At 39.3% G+C, this 19,530-nt stretch overlaps 2 protein-coding genes across 6 annotated transcripts; one reads left to right on the top strand and one right to left on the bottom strand.

Moving 5' to 3' along the window:
• Nucleotides 1–615: 615 nt before the first annotated feature.
• Nucleotides 616–10,889, bottom strand: LOC139459614 (ELAV-like protein 1-B). 5 transcript variants are annotated; one of them, XM_071241189.1, is made up of 3 exons: nt 10,857–10,889; nt 8,342–8,408; nt 616–4,813 (listed from the first exon to the last, which is right to left on the bottom strand). In XM_071241189.1, exon 3 carries the CDS (start codon nt 4,781–4,783, stop codon nt 3,767–3,769), a length of 1,017 nt encoding a protein of 338 aa, XP_071097290.1. In that variant the 5' UTR covers nt 4,784–4,813; nt 8,342–8,408; nt 10,857–10,889; the 3' UTR covers nt 616–3,766. The 5 variants fall into 5 exon arrangements, with proteins under 5 accessions (XP_071097290.1, XP_071097292.1, XP_071097291.1 ...); XM_071241191.1 differs by lacking the exon at nt 10,857–10,889 and adding an exon at nt 10,795–10,846 and having other exon boundaries at nt 616–4,875; XM_071241190.1 differs by lacking the exon at nt 10,857–10,889 and adding an exon at nt 10,795–10,845.
• A 5,313-nt stretch (nt 10,890–16,202) lies between these two features.
• LOC139458892 (fatty acid-binding protein, intestinal-like) lies at nt 16,203–19,317 on the top strand. The gene is made up of 4 exons (XM_071240328.1): nt 16,203–16,289; nt 16,940–17,112; nt 18,110–18,223; nt 19,234–19,317. Exons 1-4 carry the CDS (start codon nt 16,214–16,216, stop codon nt 19,282–19,284), a joined length of 414 nt encoding a protein of 137 aa, XP_071096429.1. The 5' UTR covers nt 16,203–16,213; the 3' UTR covers nt 19,285–19,317.
• The last annotated feature ends 213 nt before the right edge of the window (nt 19,318–19,530 follow it).

Below are 19,530 nucleotides of genomic sequence, written 5' to 3'. Positions count from 1 at the left end.
GGCTCCTACACTACGAGGTGGCCACCATGACTTGGCTGATTGTGTCAATGTACATAATGTTGGATCAATGCTCATCCTGTGTCAACATATACACCTACGATAAACATGGAGCACTCGGAGACCTAGTGACAGTGAATGAGTTGGGTTTAACGCCGCTTTTAACAGTATTCCCGTTATATCGTTATACCACTTTGGTGAAACCCACGAGAACACGGGTATGGTGCTGACAAACCTAGAAACATAATCGGGGCGAACCGGGATTCGAACCCACAATCATAGGTTTCTGGTGTGCCCAACGGACCCAACACTGCACAGTGAATCGCGGCGCCTTAGACGACTGGGCCACCCGTGCCGCCCCCTCCCGATTCATTTGAGTATGCACCTTGATAGAGTGAGGGCTAATCATTGTATGATTGTTGCTGCAAGCTCCAACCATAAAACTGTGTGAACCTTGGAGTTTGAAACAGAAGCACGGAACTTCAGTCGGGTAAGGCCTACAGGTTCTGACATCTGTTAGTTTTGATGGCAGTCAGGTCTACCATGTTTCCATGATGCAAACAAAAAGCCTGATTCATTCCAACACAAACAAAGACCCAAAACAGATTAATACTTCAAAGTAATGTATTCTTCACCAGTGTTCACATGGTTTATACACTCAAGAAATAAAAGCCACATTTCAACAATTATTCTGTACAGCAACAAGAACAGTTGAACGCGATGAGAATCATATCAAATTCATTGATAATACAAGCAATACTGGAGTTATCACCTTTCTCACAGAATTTACCCTCCCAAGTGCTTTCAGACCTGCATACAGTAAACAAATAAAATAAATAAAATTGAATTTTTTTAAAGCTTTGAAACAATGAGTATGTGTACCACTGATTGAAATAGTACAATGAAACCTCCAGGGATGAGAATGTTGTTTTTTCCATAAAAAACTGAAAGTAGGGGACTGGGGGATTTTATGGGGATATTTATATGTATGTATTAAATGAAATCCAAGGAAAATTCTCATCCCTGTTTATACAAATTATTACAATGAAATCTTGTAAATCGGGATGCTTGGCCTCAAGCAAATCTCATCTATAACAAAATGGCTGAAAAAACTGAAGAATTGAGACAAATGAGCACCCGCCAAGAGAGGTTGCAAAATGTTGATGGCAATCATAATTATGATTCAGCTGATTGTGACTACATGAATGAATATGAACAACAGGATGATACTTGTGTTGTAAAGACGTGGCCCAACTGATGTATCATATTAAGATTCTTGTACTACAATACAATACTATAGGAAATTGTTATACAGTGTTACAAATTGGCACTCCTCCTGTAGTCCTTGCCAAACTGCCCAATAGTTTTGCAATATGTTAGCATTATAACATTGGGACTAAAACTGTTAGCTTCCACCGCCGTTATACCAACGCATGGTTCAAGTGTTTTAGAAACGATTTATTAACGCTGATGTGATTATCCAGGCAGGGTTAGAAATTGGCACTAGTCCTATAGTCCTTGCCAAACTGCCCAATAGTAAAGGTATCCTAAGGACTAGTAGAAAATAGCCATTTTTAAAGGTTCTGCTATATGTTATCATTATAAGGACTAGTGGACTGAAACTGTTAATTTCTACCACTGCCAGGTGTAGTGAAACACGTTTACTTGCTTAGCTGGGAATCACCTCTCCAGCTTCAGAGATGAACAGTGAACAACAATTCTCCCAAATGATCACCATTTCGTTATTTTATCGAACTGACCAAAATTATCAAACCCTAAAAAGTATATATCTGACCATATGTTGTACAATTTCCGGTTCCATCAAATACTCATAACACCTGCAAACTCTTCACTTGAATTCAAGTCTAACAAACATTGTTCAGAAAAAGAAAAAAACCATGAAATTTGGATGAGTTGTTGTTCAGATGATGAAAACTAGAAACGATTTGATTTATGCAGTAGACATTGGATACCAAACAATGCAATGTACTACATTATCATGATCATCATGCTTAGAGGAATTGTGTAATCTCAGAAAAATTACTTGGACTGAAAAAAACATTTGAAAATATACTTCTTCCCGACCGTATGATAAACCTATCATACGAGGTAACACAACATTGAAACTAGCATATCCCTTACGGATTCCACATCCAATTTTGACAAATTCTGCATGAAATGTGCAGGCATTGTACATATTTGTGTCACCTGCTCAAACTCAGAAAAACAGAACTGTAACAAATAAACATGATTCTCACATCAAAAAGTAGGCACGAACTTGAATGAAAGCCATCTGTTTAACATTGAACATGTCATGCATTTGTCATGAATTTTTCATACTAAAACATACTATAAGCATTTTAACATTTAAACATGACAAAAACAGGAATCATATTCCAGTGGTTAATACAAATACTTATCAATTTAAGTACACATAATGCACTGATTACCACATAAAGGTAAATTCTATAAACCTTAAACTTGGAGTGGAACTAAGCCATGGTAATTACTTGAATGCACCTCCTCACAATCAGATCTTGGCGCTCGCTACCGCGACACAAAGCTTTGAGCACAGAAATCTGATTTAATGAGATTGTACTTGCACATAAATCTATGCATCAAACAAATGCTTTTCTGCCATAGTATGCATTATTTTGGGTATTTTAAGAGACAATTTTTCAAGTTTCCTATAAAGAATGAGTGTTTTACAATAAATACGATGGATCCATTCACCAAAAACTCAACTCAACTCAAGGTACTACCCATCTGTATGTTACCAATACTTATACACTGTTAGTGAGTGTTACCATGGCAACAATTGGTAAACATTATCACCCTTCACCTTCATCTGTTTGGCTGACGCAACATTATGAACATATAACATGGATCACAATGTGTAGAAATATAAGCATCACTCTTCAGCATGAAAACGTTTTGAACATTTTTGTGCCATTTTTTAAGCAAATGGGTAACAAGTTTTGCAATTATGTCTTTACCTCTGATGTGAAGCAGCATTCCATTGTTTACAAGATTACTATGCATTGATGTCATACTTACCTAATAGGAGACCTTCACATAATTGGAATAATTTGTTTTTGTTTGGTATATACATGGTGTTTCAAATTTGACTTTTAGTCCTCAGTTATCAGCTTCACCACTTCATGTCTGTGATAGATATAAGACATGTAAAAGCACCCTCATACACAACAGTTGAACACAAAACCATACCGGCTGACATCCTCAACTTACTTTTAAGCTAACAAAATGGTCTTGGTTCTCAGGCACCGCCCGCATCATACTCAAGTCTGTCGCATGTTTCGTTTTATTTCCAGTTTAAAAAAATATATAAATCCTAATACCCTGGGACTTAAAAACAATGCGATCCAATAGAGCATGCAGTTACTTCCCTTTACATGCGCACTGCTTTACTGCGGATCTTGTGTTATGGTCATGGTGGCAATAGGAGTCTGTATGCTTGTTTATGTAGGGAGGCCATTTCCCAGGTGGATTGTACACAAACTACAAACTACATGCTAGTTTGAACAAGCCAAAAAAAAGGGGAAAAAAAAAACTTCCCACCCGCACTATTTTTTTAAAAATAATTGCCTGAGAACCAATTCTTTTATATTTTTTTAAGCCTTAAGCTTCCTCAGTGAATCCATATTAACCAATGTCAACAATTAGATTAGTGTAACATTTTACCGATCATGATCAATTCTGTGGTTCCTTAGTTAAAAGTTCATGTAACAATTGAATAACAAATTCCAAATCATTTCTTAAATGAAACCTGCAACTGCTTGCCATTATACCACATGCCATTACGGGCCCTGATGGCATACTCTGCCTCCTGGTAATTAGGCATGGTGACAAAGCCATAGCCTTTACAGATGCCCTTAGCCTGATCCATCATAACGGTAACCTTGCTGACAGTGCCACATGGCCCAAACAGTTCCCACAGCACTCGGTCATCGGCCTCGGTGCCGATGTTGTACACAAACAGAACATGTCCATCGTTCTCATCGTCCTGATCTTGACCGTGGTACTGAGAATGCTGGCTACCCCCATAGCTACTACCATTTCCATTCTGACTGCCCATCGGGTTGAAGTGGGGTCGGTTTCTCTGGCTCCTCATTGGTCCTGGCGAGTTGAAGCGTGGTTTGAAGCCCATCCCTTGGAACGGTGGAGGGGGTGGAGGCATTGATGGGGCCTTGACCTTCTTGGAACTATCGTCGGCAAACTTGATCAGCAGGTTGTCCGGGGAATCTGGTGGGGCCTTCCCATTCAGGTACTCAATAGCAGTTTCGGCCTCCGACCTCTTGCTATAAAGAACAAAGCCGACCCTTTTGGAAATTCCTGTGTTCAAATCTACAAGGACTCGACTTTGTACAATATCACCGTAGGGACTGAAATAGTTGTTTAGTTCGTTCTCCCCCCAGTACAAGGGAATGCTACGTATGTATAGGTTAGCTCCCTTTACCGTTTCCCCAGAGTCCCCCTTGCGTGAAAACGCCACCTTAATCCTCTTGTGTTGCATCTGAAGACCATTCAAGGTGGTGATGGCTCTTTCTGCATCGTTCTCGTTATCATAGTCAACAAAACCAAACCCATAGCTGTACCCCGTCTTCTTGTCTCGGACTATCTTGGCCATCTTGACAGGCCCGATGCTGAGGAACATGGACCTGAACTCCTCATCTGTGAGGGTTTGGGGCAGGTAGTTGATGATCAGGTTGGTCTTCGAATCCACCAAATTGCCTGAGTAGTCTTCTGAACATCCTTCGTAATCCATTCTGCACAGATGAATTAGGCCCACACACTTCTTGGGAATCCATAATGGATAAATGAAAAAAAAGGTAGAAAAAAATGGTTAAAGGGTTGTGCCTGTCAAAAGAAAATTGACATGTTAATGAAAATTGTGGAATGGAAATGAATTAAGCCAACTTTTGCATTTTGCGAAAGAATTTTCAAAATCTCACTATTCTCTTGGTTAGTGTTGCTTAGGTACAAACTGGTTTTTTACTTCTTGGTTTGATAAATAGATCATATTGTCATGGGATGTTAATGAAATTGGTACTTGTTTCATAAAGTAAACTTTGTCCAAAATTTCTGACAACAGGATTTATCTATGATTCCAAACTAAGTACACATGGCAGCTAAATTGGGGAACATTTTTTTATTAAAAGCTTGTGTTGTGTCTTATTCTGATTTTTGTTTAGTGAGTATAGTTTCGACTATTTTCAAGCAATATCACGACGGGAGACATGGATTGGGTTCTTCAGGGCTATGACTATTAGACTATCCCACTGCCCCCGATATTAGTTTGAGATATATCAGGATTATTTTTCAAACAACAAGACAGTACCATGGTAACCGCCAAAACTAATGCTGTACGTTTTTATCTGTAACTACTTTTATTCTGATTTCATATACATATACGGTGAGTTGTGCGATCTATTGATCACTTCGCATACGATTTCGCCGAAATTATTGTAAACATTATTATAAATACTGAATGAAATTTTGAATATAATTAAAAAATTTAATTTAAAATAGATTGCAAACATAAGTCCAGATAAACAATGAACTTTTTTATTACCAGATATTATAATAATAGGATAAAATTGCATACTTCAGTTCGGATTTGTTGACACGTATTTCCGGTGTTATGTGATCGTGGTGATCAGCTGATAATGTTTTCTGTGATGGGGGGGGGAAAACATCGTGTCATTGGAAAACTTGAGTTTATTGCAAATGTTAGTAAATTTGGGGAGCCATGCTTTACCGCACGCTATAACTGTGTTAGCGCTGTATTGAAGGGCGCAATAACGAGGGGACACTGTATTATGACGATTATTGACATCAATACTTCCAGATTATCCAGGAGCCAAGAGCTTGAATGAAAGAATCAACTTGTTTGAGTGAGTGAGTTGGATTTTAAAGCTGCTTTGAACAGTCTTTCAGTTATATTGCAGCGTGTCAGCTAATGTGGGAGGGAAGCCTGAAGTGATGCAGCTATCCAGTAGCTTGTGAATCATCCAGATATCTTTGAAACCAGACTGCAGAATCTTAGAGAATGAGTCTAGTTAACAGTGTAGTTCCGATTAATAAAAATACAGGTAATCAAAGATTGATCATAAGGTCCAAATGACCAAACAATGGAACACAATTTTCCACAATTGATTACAAACAATTTTTAGCCCTCGCTCAACCCCGAGAAACTTGTTTCCTGAAGCTGGGGCCCAAGAGTTTGAAAAAGGAGCACATTTTCAAATACAAAAGGGCATTTTCACACTGTACTGTATGGGCAAGTGTGGGTATACCTCTAGAATATTTGAGTGAACCCTGCTACGTTGGACACAGTAGTGACTATTTTTATTTAGTTTTTAAGTGTCATTGAGTTTCACTGATTAAAACATTTAAAAAGAGCAAAAATGACACTGACCGATTAATTTCATAACTCGATCGGTTTGGATGATTCAATCATAAATCATGATTTTACAACCAAACTCTGATTACCCGGTACATATTTTTTAGGGTCCTGTGAAAGGTACAGTTCAGCCATACTTCAGATGACATCTCAATCATGGTTTAACCAAACACCATTACAGAGCTCCAGATAACTTTTTGAGCAATTTGGTTTTTACTCAAAGGTTTCTATTTTTATTGGGTTATTACATTTTTCATTGGGTAACCAATATTTTTTCACTCATCTATTCATCACTCTATTGGGTTTTTCCCAAAATGAGATAAGATTTTGAGATTTCAAAAAAAATTAAAATAATGTATACAAGGGTTCTAACTTCAGACTTGCCTTGGAAAGTCAATTACCGTACCTCATTATTGTGTTTCGGAAATTAGCTCCATTGTACACATGCTGAAAAAGCTTCATTGGATATTTACTCATGCTGTTTTTATACATTTGAGTATTTCATTTAATGCATGCATTTCTTTACGCAGGTTAATTGAAAGTAATTGTGTTTCGAAAAAAAAAAATTGGGGGGGGGGGGGGATTTTACGCAAATACACAGTTCGAGAGACTCTTCAAACCACTGATGAAACTCGATACAGCATAACCGAATTTTTATGCGTAAATTTAGAAGCAAACTTTTTAATTACATACCACTTTCACAATTATGTGTTCTAATCACTATCAGTAGATTATTTTGTAAAACAATAATACTTAGAAAGGATTGATTCTATTTATTCAAACAAGAGTCAGATACTAAATTTTGTTTGTGTCAAATTAAGAAAATATGATGAAATTTCTATTTGAAAAGAAAAATCAATTGATACGCAAACAAATGGATACCAATTTCAATAAAATTTTGCATTGATATACATTATCTCGTATCATATCTTGAAAATTATCTACTAATGCATTGTTACAATTGGTGAATCGTGAGATCCCTACAAACTAAGCAATTGGCCTACGTAAATCCCTGATGTTCACTGATAATATTTCAGTGTTCCTGCTGGCTTTTGAAACTGACAGTCCTTGTGAACTGGCAACTAAAAATTACCAGTTACCCCCAAATTTTGCAGGCCCAAACTTTCAACAAATAAAAAAATGTATGAATTTTTTGGGATTTTAATTCTTTTAACATCATATTCAGTGCAAAGATGTCGTCACAATTTTCTCTCTTTTATTTCATATTTCAAGACGATGTCGCTACTAATGGATATTTAACCTAGAAATAGACATGGGGAAACCCTGATGGTAACAGACAAGCTGACTGTTCGAAAAATGTACTTATATGCATATCACCAATGTTTTGTTCAACAAATATTTATAAGGTACTTTATTTGCCGGTCCAAAGGGACTTGCAGTCACAAGCCAGTCCAAGCCTGAATTTACCGGAAAAAAAACAGGTAATTACCGGTAAACGGGAACGCTAGTTTTAATTCAACAAAATCAAAATGATCAAATATCAATTAGAATCCATCTTAAGTGACAAAGTGATCACCAGGGCACCAAATTTATTAGCCATTTATTGTTAATTTGTGTTATAAATAAATAGGTTTGGGCAATGTTAACAAAGCTCCTTGAGCATCTAAAGTTCAAGAGGAATATTTACAACTTACAAACAGGAAAATCAGATAATACATTACCTATTAATAATCATATTCACATCAATGTAAAACACATATTATTACAGCCTAAGGAATAATGTGGGGCACATAGTTATCATTATATATATTTTATTAATCATCATGATCATGAAACAATCTCTTATTCAGCATTTTGTTAGTAGAGAACCCCATATAACACATAACATGGAGAGTTAAACATGATAAATAAATAAATAAATCATAAATTAAACATCAATAAAGATATATAAACAGTTACCTCAGATATCCTAGGAACAGCAAAAAAATATTCTCAGATTAATTTTCTCACAGGATGCTGATAAAATCTAGTAAATAAAATACATATAAATGATACTCATAATAAATGTGATGAAATATATGTAATAAACATGTAGAGCATAAATATATGTGAATTTAATGTCCTGAGCATGCACTGCAAGATGTTTAACACAGGAGACGTACATAATGAATATACCACGCTATACAAATAAATTCAATAAAAAAGAGCATAAGTCGTGTAACCATAAATATAATTAAATGATAGAAAATAATAAATAAGCAAAGCACCATGGCAACGTAACACATAACATTAAACAAAAGGACTTTTTTGGCTAAATCTTTCTTAACCACTGTTAACAGCATTGTGTTTATAGAATATTTATGAATTTTATGAATGTCACACTGATAAGGTGGCTATTTATCCCATGACAGCATCAGTAACATGTTGAAACCTGTCTGTTAGCATCCTATCTAAACATATTCACAGTAAATTAACATGGTCTATATCAACACATCCCTTCACCATGGTATGCCAGTACTTGAGAAGTCATACTTTACTTTTGAATCTCAAAGATAGGAATTAGCAGGAGACAAATGGATTTAGATTTGGAGGTCTTTGGTCATTTCTAATTTAATCCTTCTTCAAACAGAATCAAATTTTATATTCTCAGGGCCACTGGAAAAATATCTTGGTCTAAACTCTGAATGAGGGAGTAAGTTGGTGTAACACGCTTTGAACAATATTCCAGTTATATCACTATGTACCAGTTTAAATGAAAGGGGGAGGAAAGCATGAAGTGATGCATGTCTCAGACTTTTACCACCTGTGAGAAACCCACGAGCACGGCTATGGTGCTGACAAGCGTAGAAACAGCTGTAGAAATTTGCACTAGTCCCACTGGCACTGCCCAATAGTTAAAGGTATCATAAGGACCAGTAGAAATTAGACACTTCAAGGGTTTTGCTATATGTTATCATTATAAGGACTAGTGGACTTTTAGTTTCTAACGCTGAGAAACAGAACACATTAACAGGGGGGTGAACCAGGATTTGAACCCACGATCATAGGTTTCTGGCATGCCCATAGGATGCAACTCTACACAGTGAATGCCAGTACCTCAAACGTCTGGGGCACCCGTGATCCCTTTAAAATCTGAGGCCCTGCCTCCAGGTAGTAAGCTCCTTAACCCATGTAATAGACAGGCTAAGATTTAAGACATTTAAACACCACCTAACCCAACAAGCTGGGGATAAAAGCAGCGTTAGGAATAATATGCACATTTAAGTAGTACACCTCTACAACTTGGAAATGATTGCTTTCATTTATTGGGTAACATAGTTTTCAGAATATAAAATGTTCATAGGGGAACAAACTGTACATCTTTTCACCATGATATGGGATTTTTATATCATCTATCTGCGACTTTAGTCTGAGTCGAGAAAATGTCTGGCTTAAGGCCACTTTAAGTCTGTTAAGCTAAGCTAACAACAGATCACATAGCAATACAAAAATCTACTGAAAATGATAAGAGCAATTTTCGGGCTAGTAGACTCGTATGTTTTTAGTCACACTGCATTAGTGCATAGACAAACCAATCTCTGAAATGCCCAAGCGAGTGCTGGGGTGCTTCCCATTTGCTATGGTAATTGAATCAAGGTATTGCCTTAATCTTCAATACATGTACTTAACTACCATTTGCCCTTAGTCTCTCGTCCCAATCCTGAGAGTGTAAAAAAGTCTATCACTGTAGCATCAGTAAAAGCTTTTTAAAACAAATTGTGTATAGAGCAGTTTTGGTTGGTATTCGACTCCTTGACTTGGCTATCCATCTCCTGCTTATGGTATACCTAAACCTACAACTAGAAATAAGCATGCTGATGTTTAAGTGGAAACAAAATTATGATATCCTTCATAATAATTGAAATACCATGATTTTAGCAGCTGAATGTTTTGATACGTTAGATATGCCAACATAAATACATTATACAGTCACATGTGCTATGACAACATCCTAAATGTGTGCAAACCAACACTGCACCATGCAGTTTAAACAAATAACAACATTCTTTAGATTCCTCAGAAGATCAGTTCATAGTCAGTACTTGCATGCATGACAGAAACCCGAGAAGGCATAGTGTGCTTCGTGTGAAGAAGTCAAATACAATACGTGGTCAGTTACGTTTGCCAGGTAATTTTTAGACTACTAAAACAAGATTTATCGAAATCAGAAAGAAGGTCTGATCCAAATTTTAAATTCTTTATAAACAGTATTTATTCGGATGATAAGAAGGTGTTTTGATTTTCAAAAAGAAAAACGTGGTTTTGATTCCAGAAATTCAACGTGCGTCAGTTAACCAATAACGCTCGATTTCTTTTTTTCAAACATGTGCTAAAAACAGCAGAAATGTAAGTGAGGTAGTAAATTATCTCACCGTGTTCCTATTTAGTTAGAAAAATATAGATCTACATCAAACACAATTTTACAAACACGCACCTGAATAAATGGCGGAAATAAAATGACATGAGCGCATGCGTCTTACTAAGCTCCTTACAGCGATAGTCCGTTCCCGGAAATGATATAGGAAGGGAACAAAGGTGTGACGCGCTGTTTTGGAGCTTGGCGTCGTACATTGGAAGGGAGGTAAGAACATCACCTTTGTTTGTTGCTTACCACTACATAACTATATTTAGGCTGTTTCTGTGAGTTATCGTGGGGCTTTAGGTGGAAATGGTAATGGATTTTGTACTGTTTAGGATGAATTTGACTAGACACCGTACGTGCTGTTACATGTTATGGTTTAATTCATGATGATATTTGAGAAATGTGCAGAAAATGCACATGGCAATTTTATAAGGAAGCCGAGGGTTAATTAATCATTCCTAAGTATAAGGAAGAGAATAAATGAATGTCAACTTCTTTATTATGAGAAAACATTAGCCTGTCTATTACATGGGTTAAGGAGCTTATTGCCTGGAGGCAGGGCCTCAGATTTTAAAGGGATCACAGGTGCCCCAGACGTTTGAGGTACTGGCATTCACTGTGTAGAGTTGCATCCTTTGGCCACGCCAGAAACCTATGATCGTGGGTTCAAAACCTGGTTTGCCCCGGCCCCTGTTATGTTTCTACGTTTGTCAGCACCATACCCGTGCTCGTGGGTTTCTCACAGGTGGTAAAGGTCTGAGACATGCATCACTTCGCGCTTTCTTCCAACATTAAACTGCGGTATTCCAGCAAGAATACTGTTCAAAGCGTGTCACACCATCCAGAGACCATATACTCACACGCTCATTTAGAGTTTAGACCAAGATATTTTGCCAATGGCCCTGAGAATTTAAAATTTGATTTTGTTTGAAGAATGATCAAATTAGAAATGACCAAAGACCCCCAAATCTAATTCCATTTGTCTCCAGTTAATTCCTATCTTTGAGATTCAAAACTAAAGTATGACTTCTCAAGTACTGGCATACCACGGTGAAGGGATATGTTGATATAGACCATGTTAATTTGCTTAGAATATGTTTTGATATGATGCTAACATCTTTTACGACAAACATGAGTTACTGAAGACCTATTCCTCTTAACGGGTCTCGGATTTGTGAAATATCTCTGTGCTTTACCCATATTGCTCCGTCATCAGCGAATTTATGAGAGAGAGAGAGTGAAAGTGTGAGAGAGAGAGGGAGAGAGAGAGAGAGCGAAAGTGTGAGAGAGAGAGAGTGAGAGGGAGGAGAGAGAGAGAGAGAGTGAGGGAGAGTGAGAGAGAGAGGGATGGAGAGAGGGAGGGAGAGGGAGAGAGAGAGCGTAAGAGAGGGAGAGAGAGCGAGAGAGAGAGGGAGAGGGAGAGAGATTTAGAGAGAGGGAGAGAGGGGGGGGGGGTGTGTATCAAGTGTGTGTTGTCTAGACAGTGTCTCATGCGCCCACTCATGTTACCCGGAGCAATGCACCTCACGTACACCGGCATATGCCATGTGAACGTGTACATGGTCACGAGTGATTAAAACTTCGCCCTTCACTCCAGATCGGGGCCGAAGTCCAGCTCGTGTTAAGGCCCATTCTTGAGTCACTCAATTCACTCACTATTTCTGGAGGAGCAACTCGATGATCCAGACAGAATCTTATAACCAATAATACATGGCTTTTTTTTTTATCGATATTCCACTTGTCTCGAACAACTGATAGGTCGATATGGTCTACACAAGTCTATTATAGTTGGTTGGGTGGTTGGTTTGTTGTTTTACGCCGCACTCAGCAGTTTTCCAGCTATATGACGGAGGTCTGTAAATAATTGAGTATGGACCGGACAATCCAGTGATTGATGTCATGAGCATCAATCCACAGTTGACAGCATTAATTGCCCCAGGTCTGATGTTTTATGTTCTGTGAGATACTAGAATACAATTAAAACTCGTTATGAAAATTGGTTGGTTGGTTAACGCCGCACTCAGCAATATTCCAGCTGTATGACGGCGATCTCTTAATAATCGAGTCTTGACCAGACAATCCAGTCATTGCTATGAACATCGATCTAAGCAATTGGGATACGATGACATACATAAACCAAGTCAGCGATCCCGTTAGTCGCCTCTTACGACAAGCATGGTTTGGTGAAGATCAATTCTAACCCGGATTTTCACGTGTGTGTGTGTGTGTGTGTGTGTGTGTGTGTGTGTGTGTGTGTGTGTGTGTGTGTGTGTGTGTGTGTGTGTGTGTGTGTGATGTCGAGTTATAGTGCTAGCCCGCTGAGATACCATGTCGCAGTTTAACATGAACACCCCACTCAGACACAGTATACTGACCCCGAGCCGACCAGTCCTTGTTTTAGCCCATTAATGCCGAGCTCCAGACATGGAAACAGCAAGTACGTACCACCTTTTAACGTCATAACATTATCGAGTCCCGGACCTTCCGCTCTCCGGGATGACGCTCTACCCCAACTAGACCACGGAGGCGGTCGGGTCCTTTCTGAAGGTCAGCTAGTATGTCAACATGAATGAGAATAAGGTGGTGGTGTTTTTTTTCTTTTCAGAACCACCCTGCTTGATTTTTAAACCCCAACGTTTCATTGGATATCTTTATGTTTTGGATTAATAACATAACTAAATGTTATAACCAGGAAGGATAAAACATGTCGAAAAGGCTCATTTTGTATTATAGTGAGTGAGTGAGTATGGTTTTACTCCGCTTTAAGCAATATTCCAGCAATATCACGGCGGGGAACACCGGCAATGGGCTTCACATATTGTACCCATGTCGGGAATCGAACCAGGGTCTTCGGCGTGTCGAGCGAACGCTTTAACCACTAGGCTACCCGATTGCATTATAGAGGTTCTCGTGTAACATTTTTCTAATTATTGAAAAAAAATGCACGTCCTTGACCAAGCTATTTTTATTACGTGATGTAAAAAGACAGTAAAGACATGGTAAACAATACTCAATAGTTTGATTTTCACTTGAAGATCTAAAACCGTCCTTTTCACTAATTGTACGGTTATGCATACATACTTAGTCGTGATAAAGATCACAAATAAACACCAGCATGTCAACGTGGGTGTTTTATGTTGTGCACACTGCACAAAGAAGAGCAGGCGACCAAATGGTTTAGGGCGCCACAAACACAACCCATGGAATGACACGCCATGATAAATAGAGATTATTGCTCTTGTGTGCTGGTGCATGTTTAGGTGCACTCCGCAGTAGTGCAGCTATATACGGAAGCCTTTTAGGGCCATTTGTTTTTTAATAATTTTTTTCGATACTATCTTGAAATTTCAAGACACTAAGTTGAAATTTCAAGATACAGAAGTTGAAATTTCAAGATACTAAGTTGAAATTTCAAGAAACTAAGTTGAAATTTCAAGATACTATCTTGAAATTTCAAGATACAGAAGTTGAAATTTCAAGATACAGAAGTTGAAATTTCAAGATACTAAGTTGAAATTTCAAGATACAGAAGTTAAATTTCAAGAAACGGGTAGCCCAGTCGTCTTAGGCGCCGCAATTCGCTGTGCAGAGTTGCGTCCATTGGGTATACGCCAGAAACCTATGATTGAGCGTCCGAATCCCGGTTCGCCCCGATTATGTTTCTAGGTTTGTCAGCACCATACCCGTGCTCGTGGGTTTCACCGAAGTGGTAAACGTCTCAGACCTGCATCACTTCGGGTTTTCCTCCCACATTAAGCTGACACGCCGAGATATAACTGGAATACTGCTAAAAGCGGCGATAAACCCAACTCACTCACTCATATTTTAGGAATATTTGGAGCCTTTGGCGACCATAATTCATACATATTTAAATGGAAATATTAAATCTCTACGACACAGAAACACACGGTACAAAACCCTTTATCATGCTAGACATTCCTAATATTAACGAATGTTTAACACAGTAATAATTTCGCTCAATTGTGTTCGTTCGTTTCAGCAATGAGCAAGATGTTTGAGTGAATGATGACACCGACATACTATACAAACAAAGTAACGTTCTTGAAGATATTATACATGTTTTACATGAGTGTTAATTATACATTGACGTTCGACAATCCTTCCTTCCAAATTATGATAAGGGACAATATTTCTGTATTGTACTGAATATCCATCAAATACGCATGCGCTTATGGTAACCACGCAAAATACTTGTTCCATGTATTTAAATACGTTTTTGTAATTATTTCGAATTGTATCCTAGTACAACGAGTCACATGGCAGTACAAATAAAGACTGTCTGCCTGCCTTTTTATTTTTTAACGTAGCATCGTTAGTATTTTTAACCATAAAGCGACGGTAGAGTTATAATCGTATATAGTTACTATGGAACTGTTTGTGCACTTGATCCAACCATTCACTGAACAACCTGAGTAGACTGACATTAGTTCCAGAAATAAAGTTTCCTATTTAAAAATATAATTATATCAACAAAATAGAAATAATAAAATCCAAAAGGAGCCCAGTGCAATTCTTAATTTCAGGCTACAACTGAGGCAATCTCGACTTGCCCAATCCTTCTAGATTTGAGTTGAACTTTATTTTTAATATACTCGAGGGGTCTGGGAGACAGACTACAACTCGTGGTACAGGGTGGGTAAGGTGTTTTGGAATGACCTGATTAATGAAATGACAAAAAATACGTCATCGATCGTGCTTTTCTGAATACAAGTCATTCGCTGAAGACTAAAACAGATAAGTGATATGATACCTTACTGAAGGAGAACGAACCATTCGTGAGTGAGTGAGTGTGGTTTTACGCCGCATTTAGAACTATTAAAATGGACTTCACACAATGTATCCAAGTGGGGAATCGAACCGGCTCTATAGCTAACCACCACGCTACCAAGTCGCCGAATGAACCACTAGACATCCCCGAACAAATAAACAAACAAACGCATCACGTGGATCACATGTATGCGCCTCTGAGAGCTGCTTTTCAGGACCATGAATTTGTTTTCGTAATTCTTTTATGTTTCATTTTTGGTCAGATACTCCCATTTTGACGGGTAATCTGACTGATTCTTGGTCACATGTTTTTGATAGCATTGTGTGGCACAGTGAACCTTTGTTCACGAAATATGACTTCGTGCAATATTATCGTTGGCTATTTCAACAGATGCACCCAGTATTACCTTTTACAGTGGTGATCCTTAGCCAACCTTGAGTAGTATATTAATTAATGATGACCTAATATGATCGCTCTAGTTTATTCGTCATAAGCAGTCGCCTTTTGATAGCTTAGTTATCAACACTGTTATCTGAGTGTAAAAGGCCGTTTACATATCCGAGTCACCAGTTTGTGGGTATATATATAAAGAGTCCCACAAGAGCATCGCAGTCTCTGTTGTCACGTAACAGACATCAGCATGGAGAAGTTTGTTGGAAAGTGGGAAGTGAGGCCGGAGTTGACCCAAAACTTTGATGCTTTCTCGGATACAATGGGTACGACTTGTTATACTGGGAACCATTCTCACCTATGGTTTACGCGTTTTGTTCTGCTTGGTTTTGTTTGTTTTTTGGTGTGTTTTTAAAGCATTTTAATAATGTTGACGTTTAAGTTAAACATAACCAAATCATTTGGTGGTCCATGAATTGACTAAGTGTGGCAAATGGCGGATTATTTACGTGTTCAAGGATCTCCTTGACTTCTAGGGATCCAGGGGTGTTTTTTAAAACAAAACTGACACTCGACGATGGTAGATATTGAATCAGCGGTATAGTAACTTTATAGTTAAAGGTTCTCTCTTTCGGACTAAATCCGGCTTTGATTCCCTAATTGGTACAATGTGCGAAGTCCATTTCGGGTCAGACCGCCTCCGTGGTCTAGTGGTAGAGCGTCCGCCCGGGGAGCGGAAGGTCCGGGGTTTGATCCCTCTGTGAGCTAGCACTATAAATCGGCATCAATCCGGACTAGTACAAGCAGCCACACATACACACGTGCATGCACGTCGCTATATAAGTGCAATAATCTTGGACGCGACGTTAAACCCCATTTCACCTCACCTCACCCATTTCGGGTAACCCCTGCATTCGATATTGACAAGAGCGGCGTCAAACCATATTCATTCATTTCCCCATACTTACACTTGCAGAGATTCCGGCAGAGAAGAGAGAGTTGTATAAAAACCTGCAAGCGACGTATACATTTGCCCTGGATGGCAGCACCCTGGTTGCTGGTCTGGAGACGAAAGGGTTTAACCAAGAACTCAGGTTCCAGCTCGGTGTTCCCCTGTCCTACAAAAGCTTTGATGGATCAACAATGACGGTAAGGCGAACAAGGATTTTGTGAATAAAGCGACACAGCCCTTTGGATAATCATAAGAAATCTCTGCTAACCTTGCGAAGTGAGAAAGGCAACAACTACAAACTACTCCTTCTGCCAGTACACTGTATGCGTTAATACCGACACTCTAGTCCGCCGACCGCCTCCGTGGTGTAATGGTAGAGCGTCCGACCGGAGAGCGGAAGGTCCGGGGTTCGGTCCCCGACCGCGTCATACCAAAAGACGTTAAAAGATGGTACTTGTTGTTACCCTGTCTGGCGTTCGGCATTAAGGGGCTAAAACAAGGACTGGTCGGCTCGGAGTCAGTATACTGTGTCTGAGTGGGGTATTCATGTTAAACTGCGGCATGGTATCTCAGTGTGCAAGCACTATAAATCGGCATCAGTCCGGACTAGTACAAGCAGCCACACACACACATACACGCGCATGCACGTCGCTATATAAGTGCAATAATCTTGAACGCGACGTTAAACCCACCCCAACTCTAGTCCGCCAGTTACCGCGTCTCTTTGTGATATCACCTGCTTGTATTTGGTATCTTCTCATATCTCTTCCACACTGCTACTACTACTACTGTCGCTACTATCGCTACTACTGCTACTACTAGTTATGCTGCTGTTACTACTACTACTACTACTACTACTACTAATGCCTCCTTGGTCTAGTGGTAGAGCGTCCGCCTGGAGAGCGGAAGGTTGGGGGTTCGATCCCCGGACGCGTCCTAACAAAATATGCTCGGCATGGAGGGGCTTAACAGAGACTGGTATCTTGGTGGACTAGCACTATCAATCGGCATTAGTCCGGACTAGTACAAGCAAACACACACACTTGCATGCACGTCGATATATAAGTGCAATGATCATTTCACCTCACCTCACTAATTCTACTACTACCACTGCTACTACTGCTGCTACTACTATACTACGACTATTACTTCTGCTACTACTACTACTATTACTTCTGCTTCTGTTCTCCACAGAGCTGTATAAACATGAAGGGCGGTCACTTCGTTGAGAGTCATAAGATGGAGAAAGACGGAACTACACGAGAGTGGACCACAGACAGATACATCGAAGGGGACTACATTGTCGGGGTAGGTAACGTCATAGGCGGGATGCGTGTGCGTGTGCGTATGTGCGTGTGCGTGTGCGTGTACAAGGTGATGGCACAGCGCACAGGTCACATGTCAGGTGAAGTCAAGCAACGCCGGTTGCGGAGAGTCCATGGATGCCGTGTTTCGGCAACTTGGCTCCTGAGTTTCTAGGGCTTCGGTCCTGCCCCTAACCGAAGCACATGTAACACATGTGGCGTCTTCTTGGGCAAGTGTCTTCGACATGTGCCTCTGTTCACCCAGCAGTGAATGGGTACCCGGTAGGATGAGGTGGTTGTTAACCTTCTAACGCCTAACAGGCAGCTTGGGTTGTATACTCCCCAGGGAGCTGGGAATGATTCTTGGGTGCACACTGATCCAGTGACCGGGATAATAACATCACTTTGAGCATGCCCCTGTGTTGTGTAGAATTATGCGTAATATAAATGCCCTATTCTATTATTATTATTATAACCCCGTTAAATCGCCCGGATTAAGACTGTTTCAAATTAACAAGTCATTGTCGCTGTATAATATGCAATATGTTCCTTATACTTGCCGCCCAGTGAACTACTTTTCATTTTAATGCTTAAATCGGCAGGACCGATATACTGTCTTTCCATTGACATCTCAGTATTCTGATTATTGTAAATTATTAGCAATAACTAAAATAAATCTTATAATAACTTACTTATGTTCAATTTATCAATCGACCCGTAAAGATCCGGGGTAGAATAGGTCTTCAGCAACCCATGCTTGCCGTAAAAGGCGACTATGCTTGTCGTAAAAGGCGACTAACGGGGTCGGGTGGTCAGGCTGGCTGACTTGGTTGATACACGTCATCGATCCCAATTGCATGGATCGATCCTCATGATGTCAATCACTGGATTGTCTGGTCCAGACTCGATTATTTTACAGACCGCCGTCATATAGCTGGAATTTTGCTGAGTGCGGCGTTAAACAACAAACAAACAAACAAACATTTCGTAACATCATTGTGGACGTGTTTTCAGGTGCAAACAAAAGATGGAGTATCCATGACTACCAAACTGAAGAGACTTTGAAGAGATGTGGGATGATCTGTGTTTATTTTGCAATGATATCAAATACGTTAACAGTTTGTTGCCTTATGTGAAAAAAATCATTATAAACACAAGTCCCACTTCACGAGTTTGTGTCAAGCCATCCTCGAGTGTCCAGTGTATTATATCTCCATTCTGTTAGGATAAACACCCTGGCCTCATTTGCCCCTAAAGCCTCGTCTTCAACCCGAATTGAAACACGCGACGCTAAAAATAGCCGCCCAATCA

Source organism: Haliotis cracherodii, unplaced genomic scaffold (assembly GCF_022045235.1).
Source record: "Haliotis cracherodii isolate W230 unplaced genomic scaffold, xgHalCrac1.p SCAF_13, whole genome shotgun sequence".
Classification (NCBI taxonomy): Eukaryota; Metazoa; Mollusca; class Gastropoda; order Lepetellida; family Haliotidae; genus Haliotis; species Haliotis cracherodii.
This window is presented reverse-complemented; position numbering and strand designations above follow the sequence as displayed.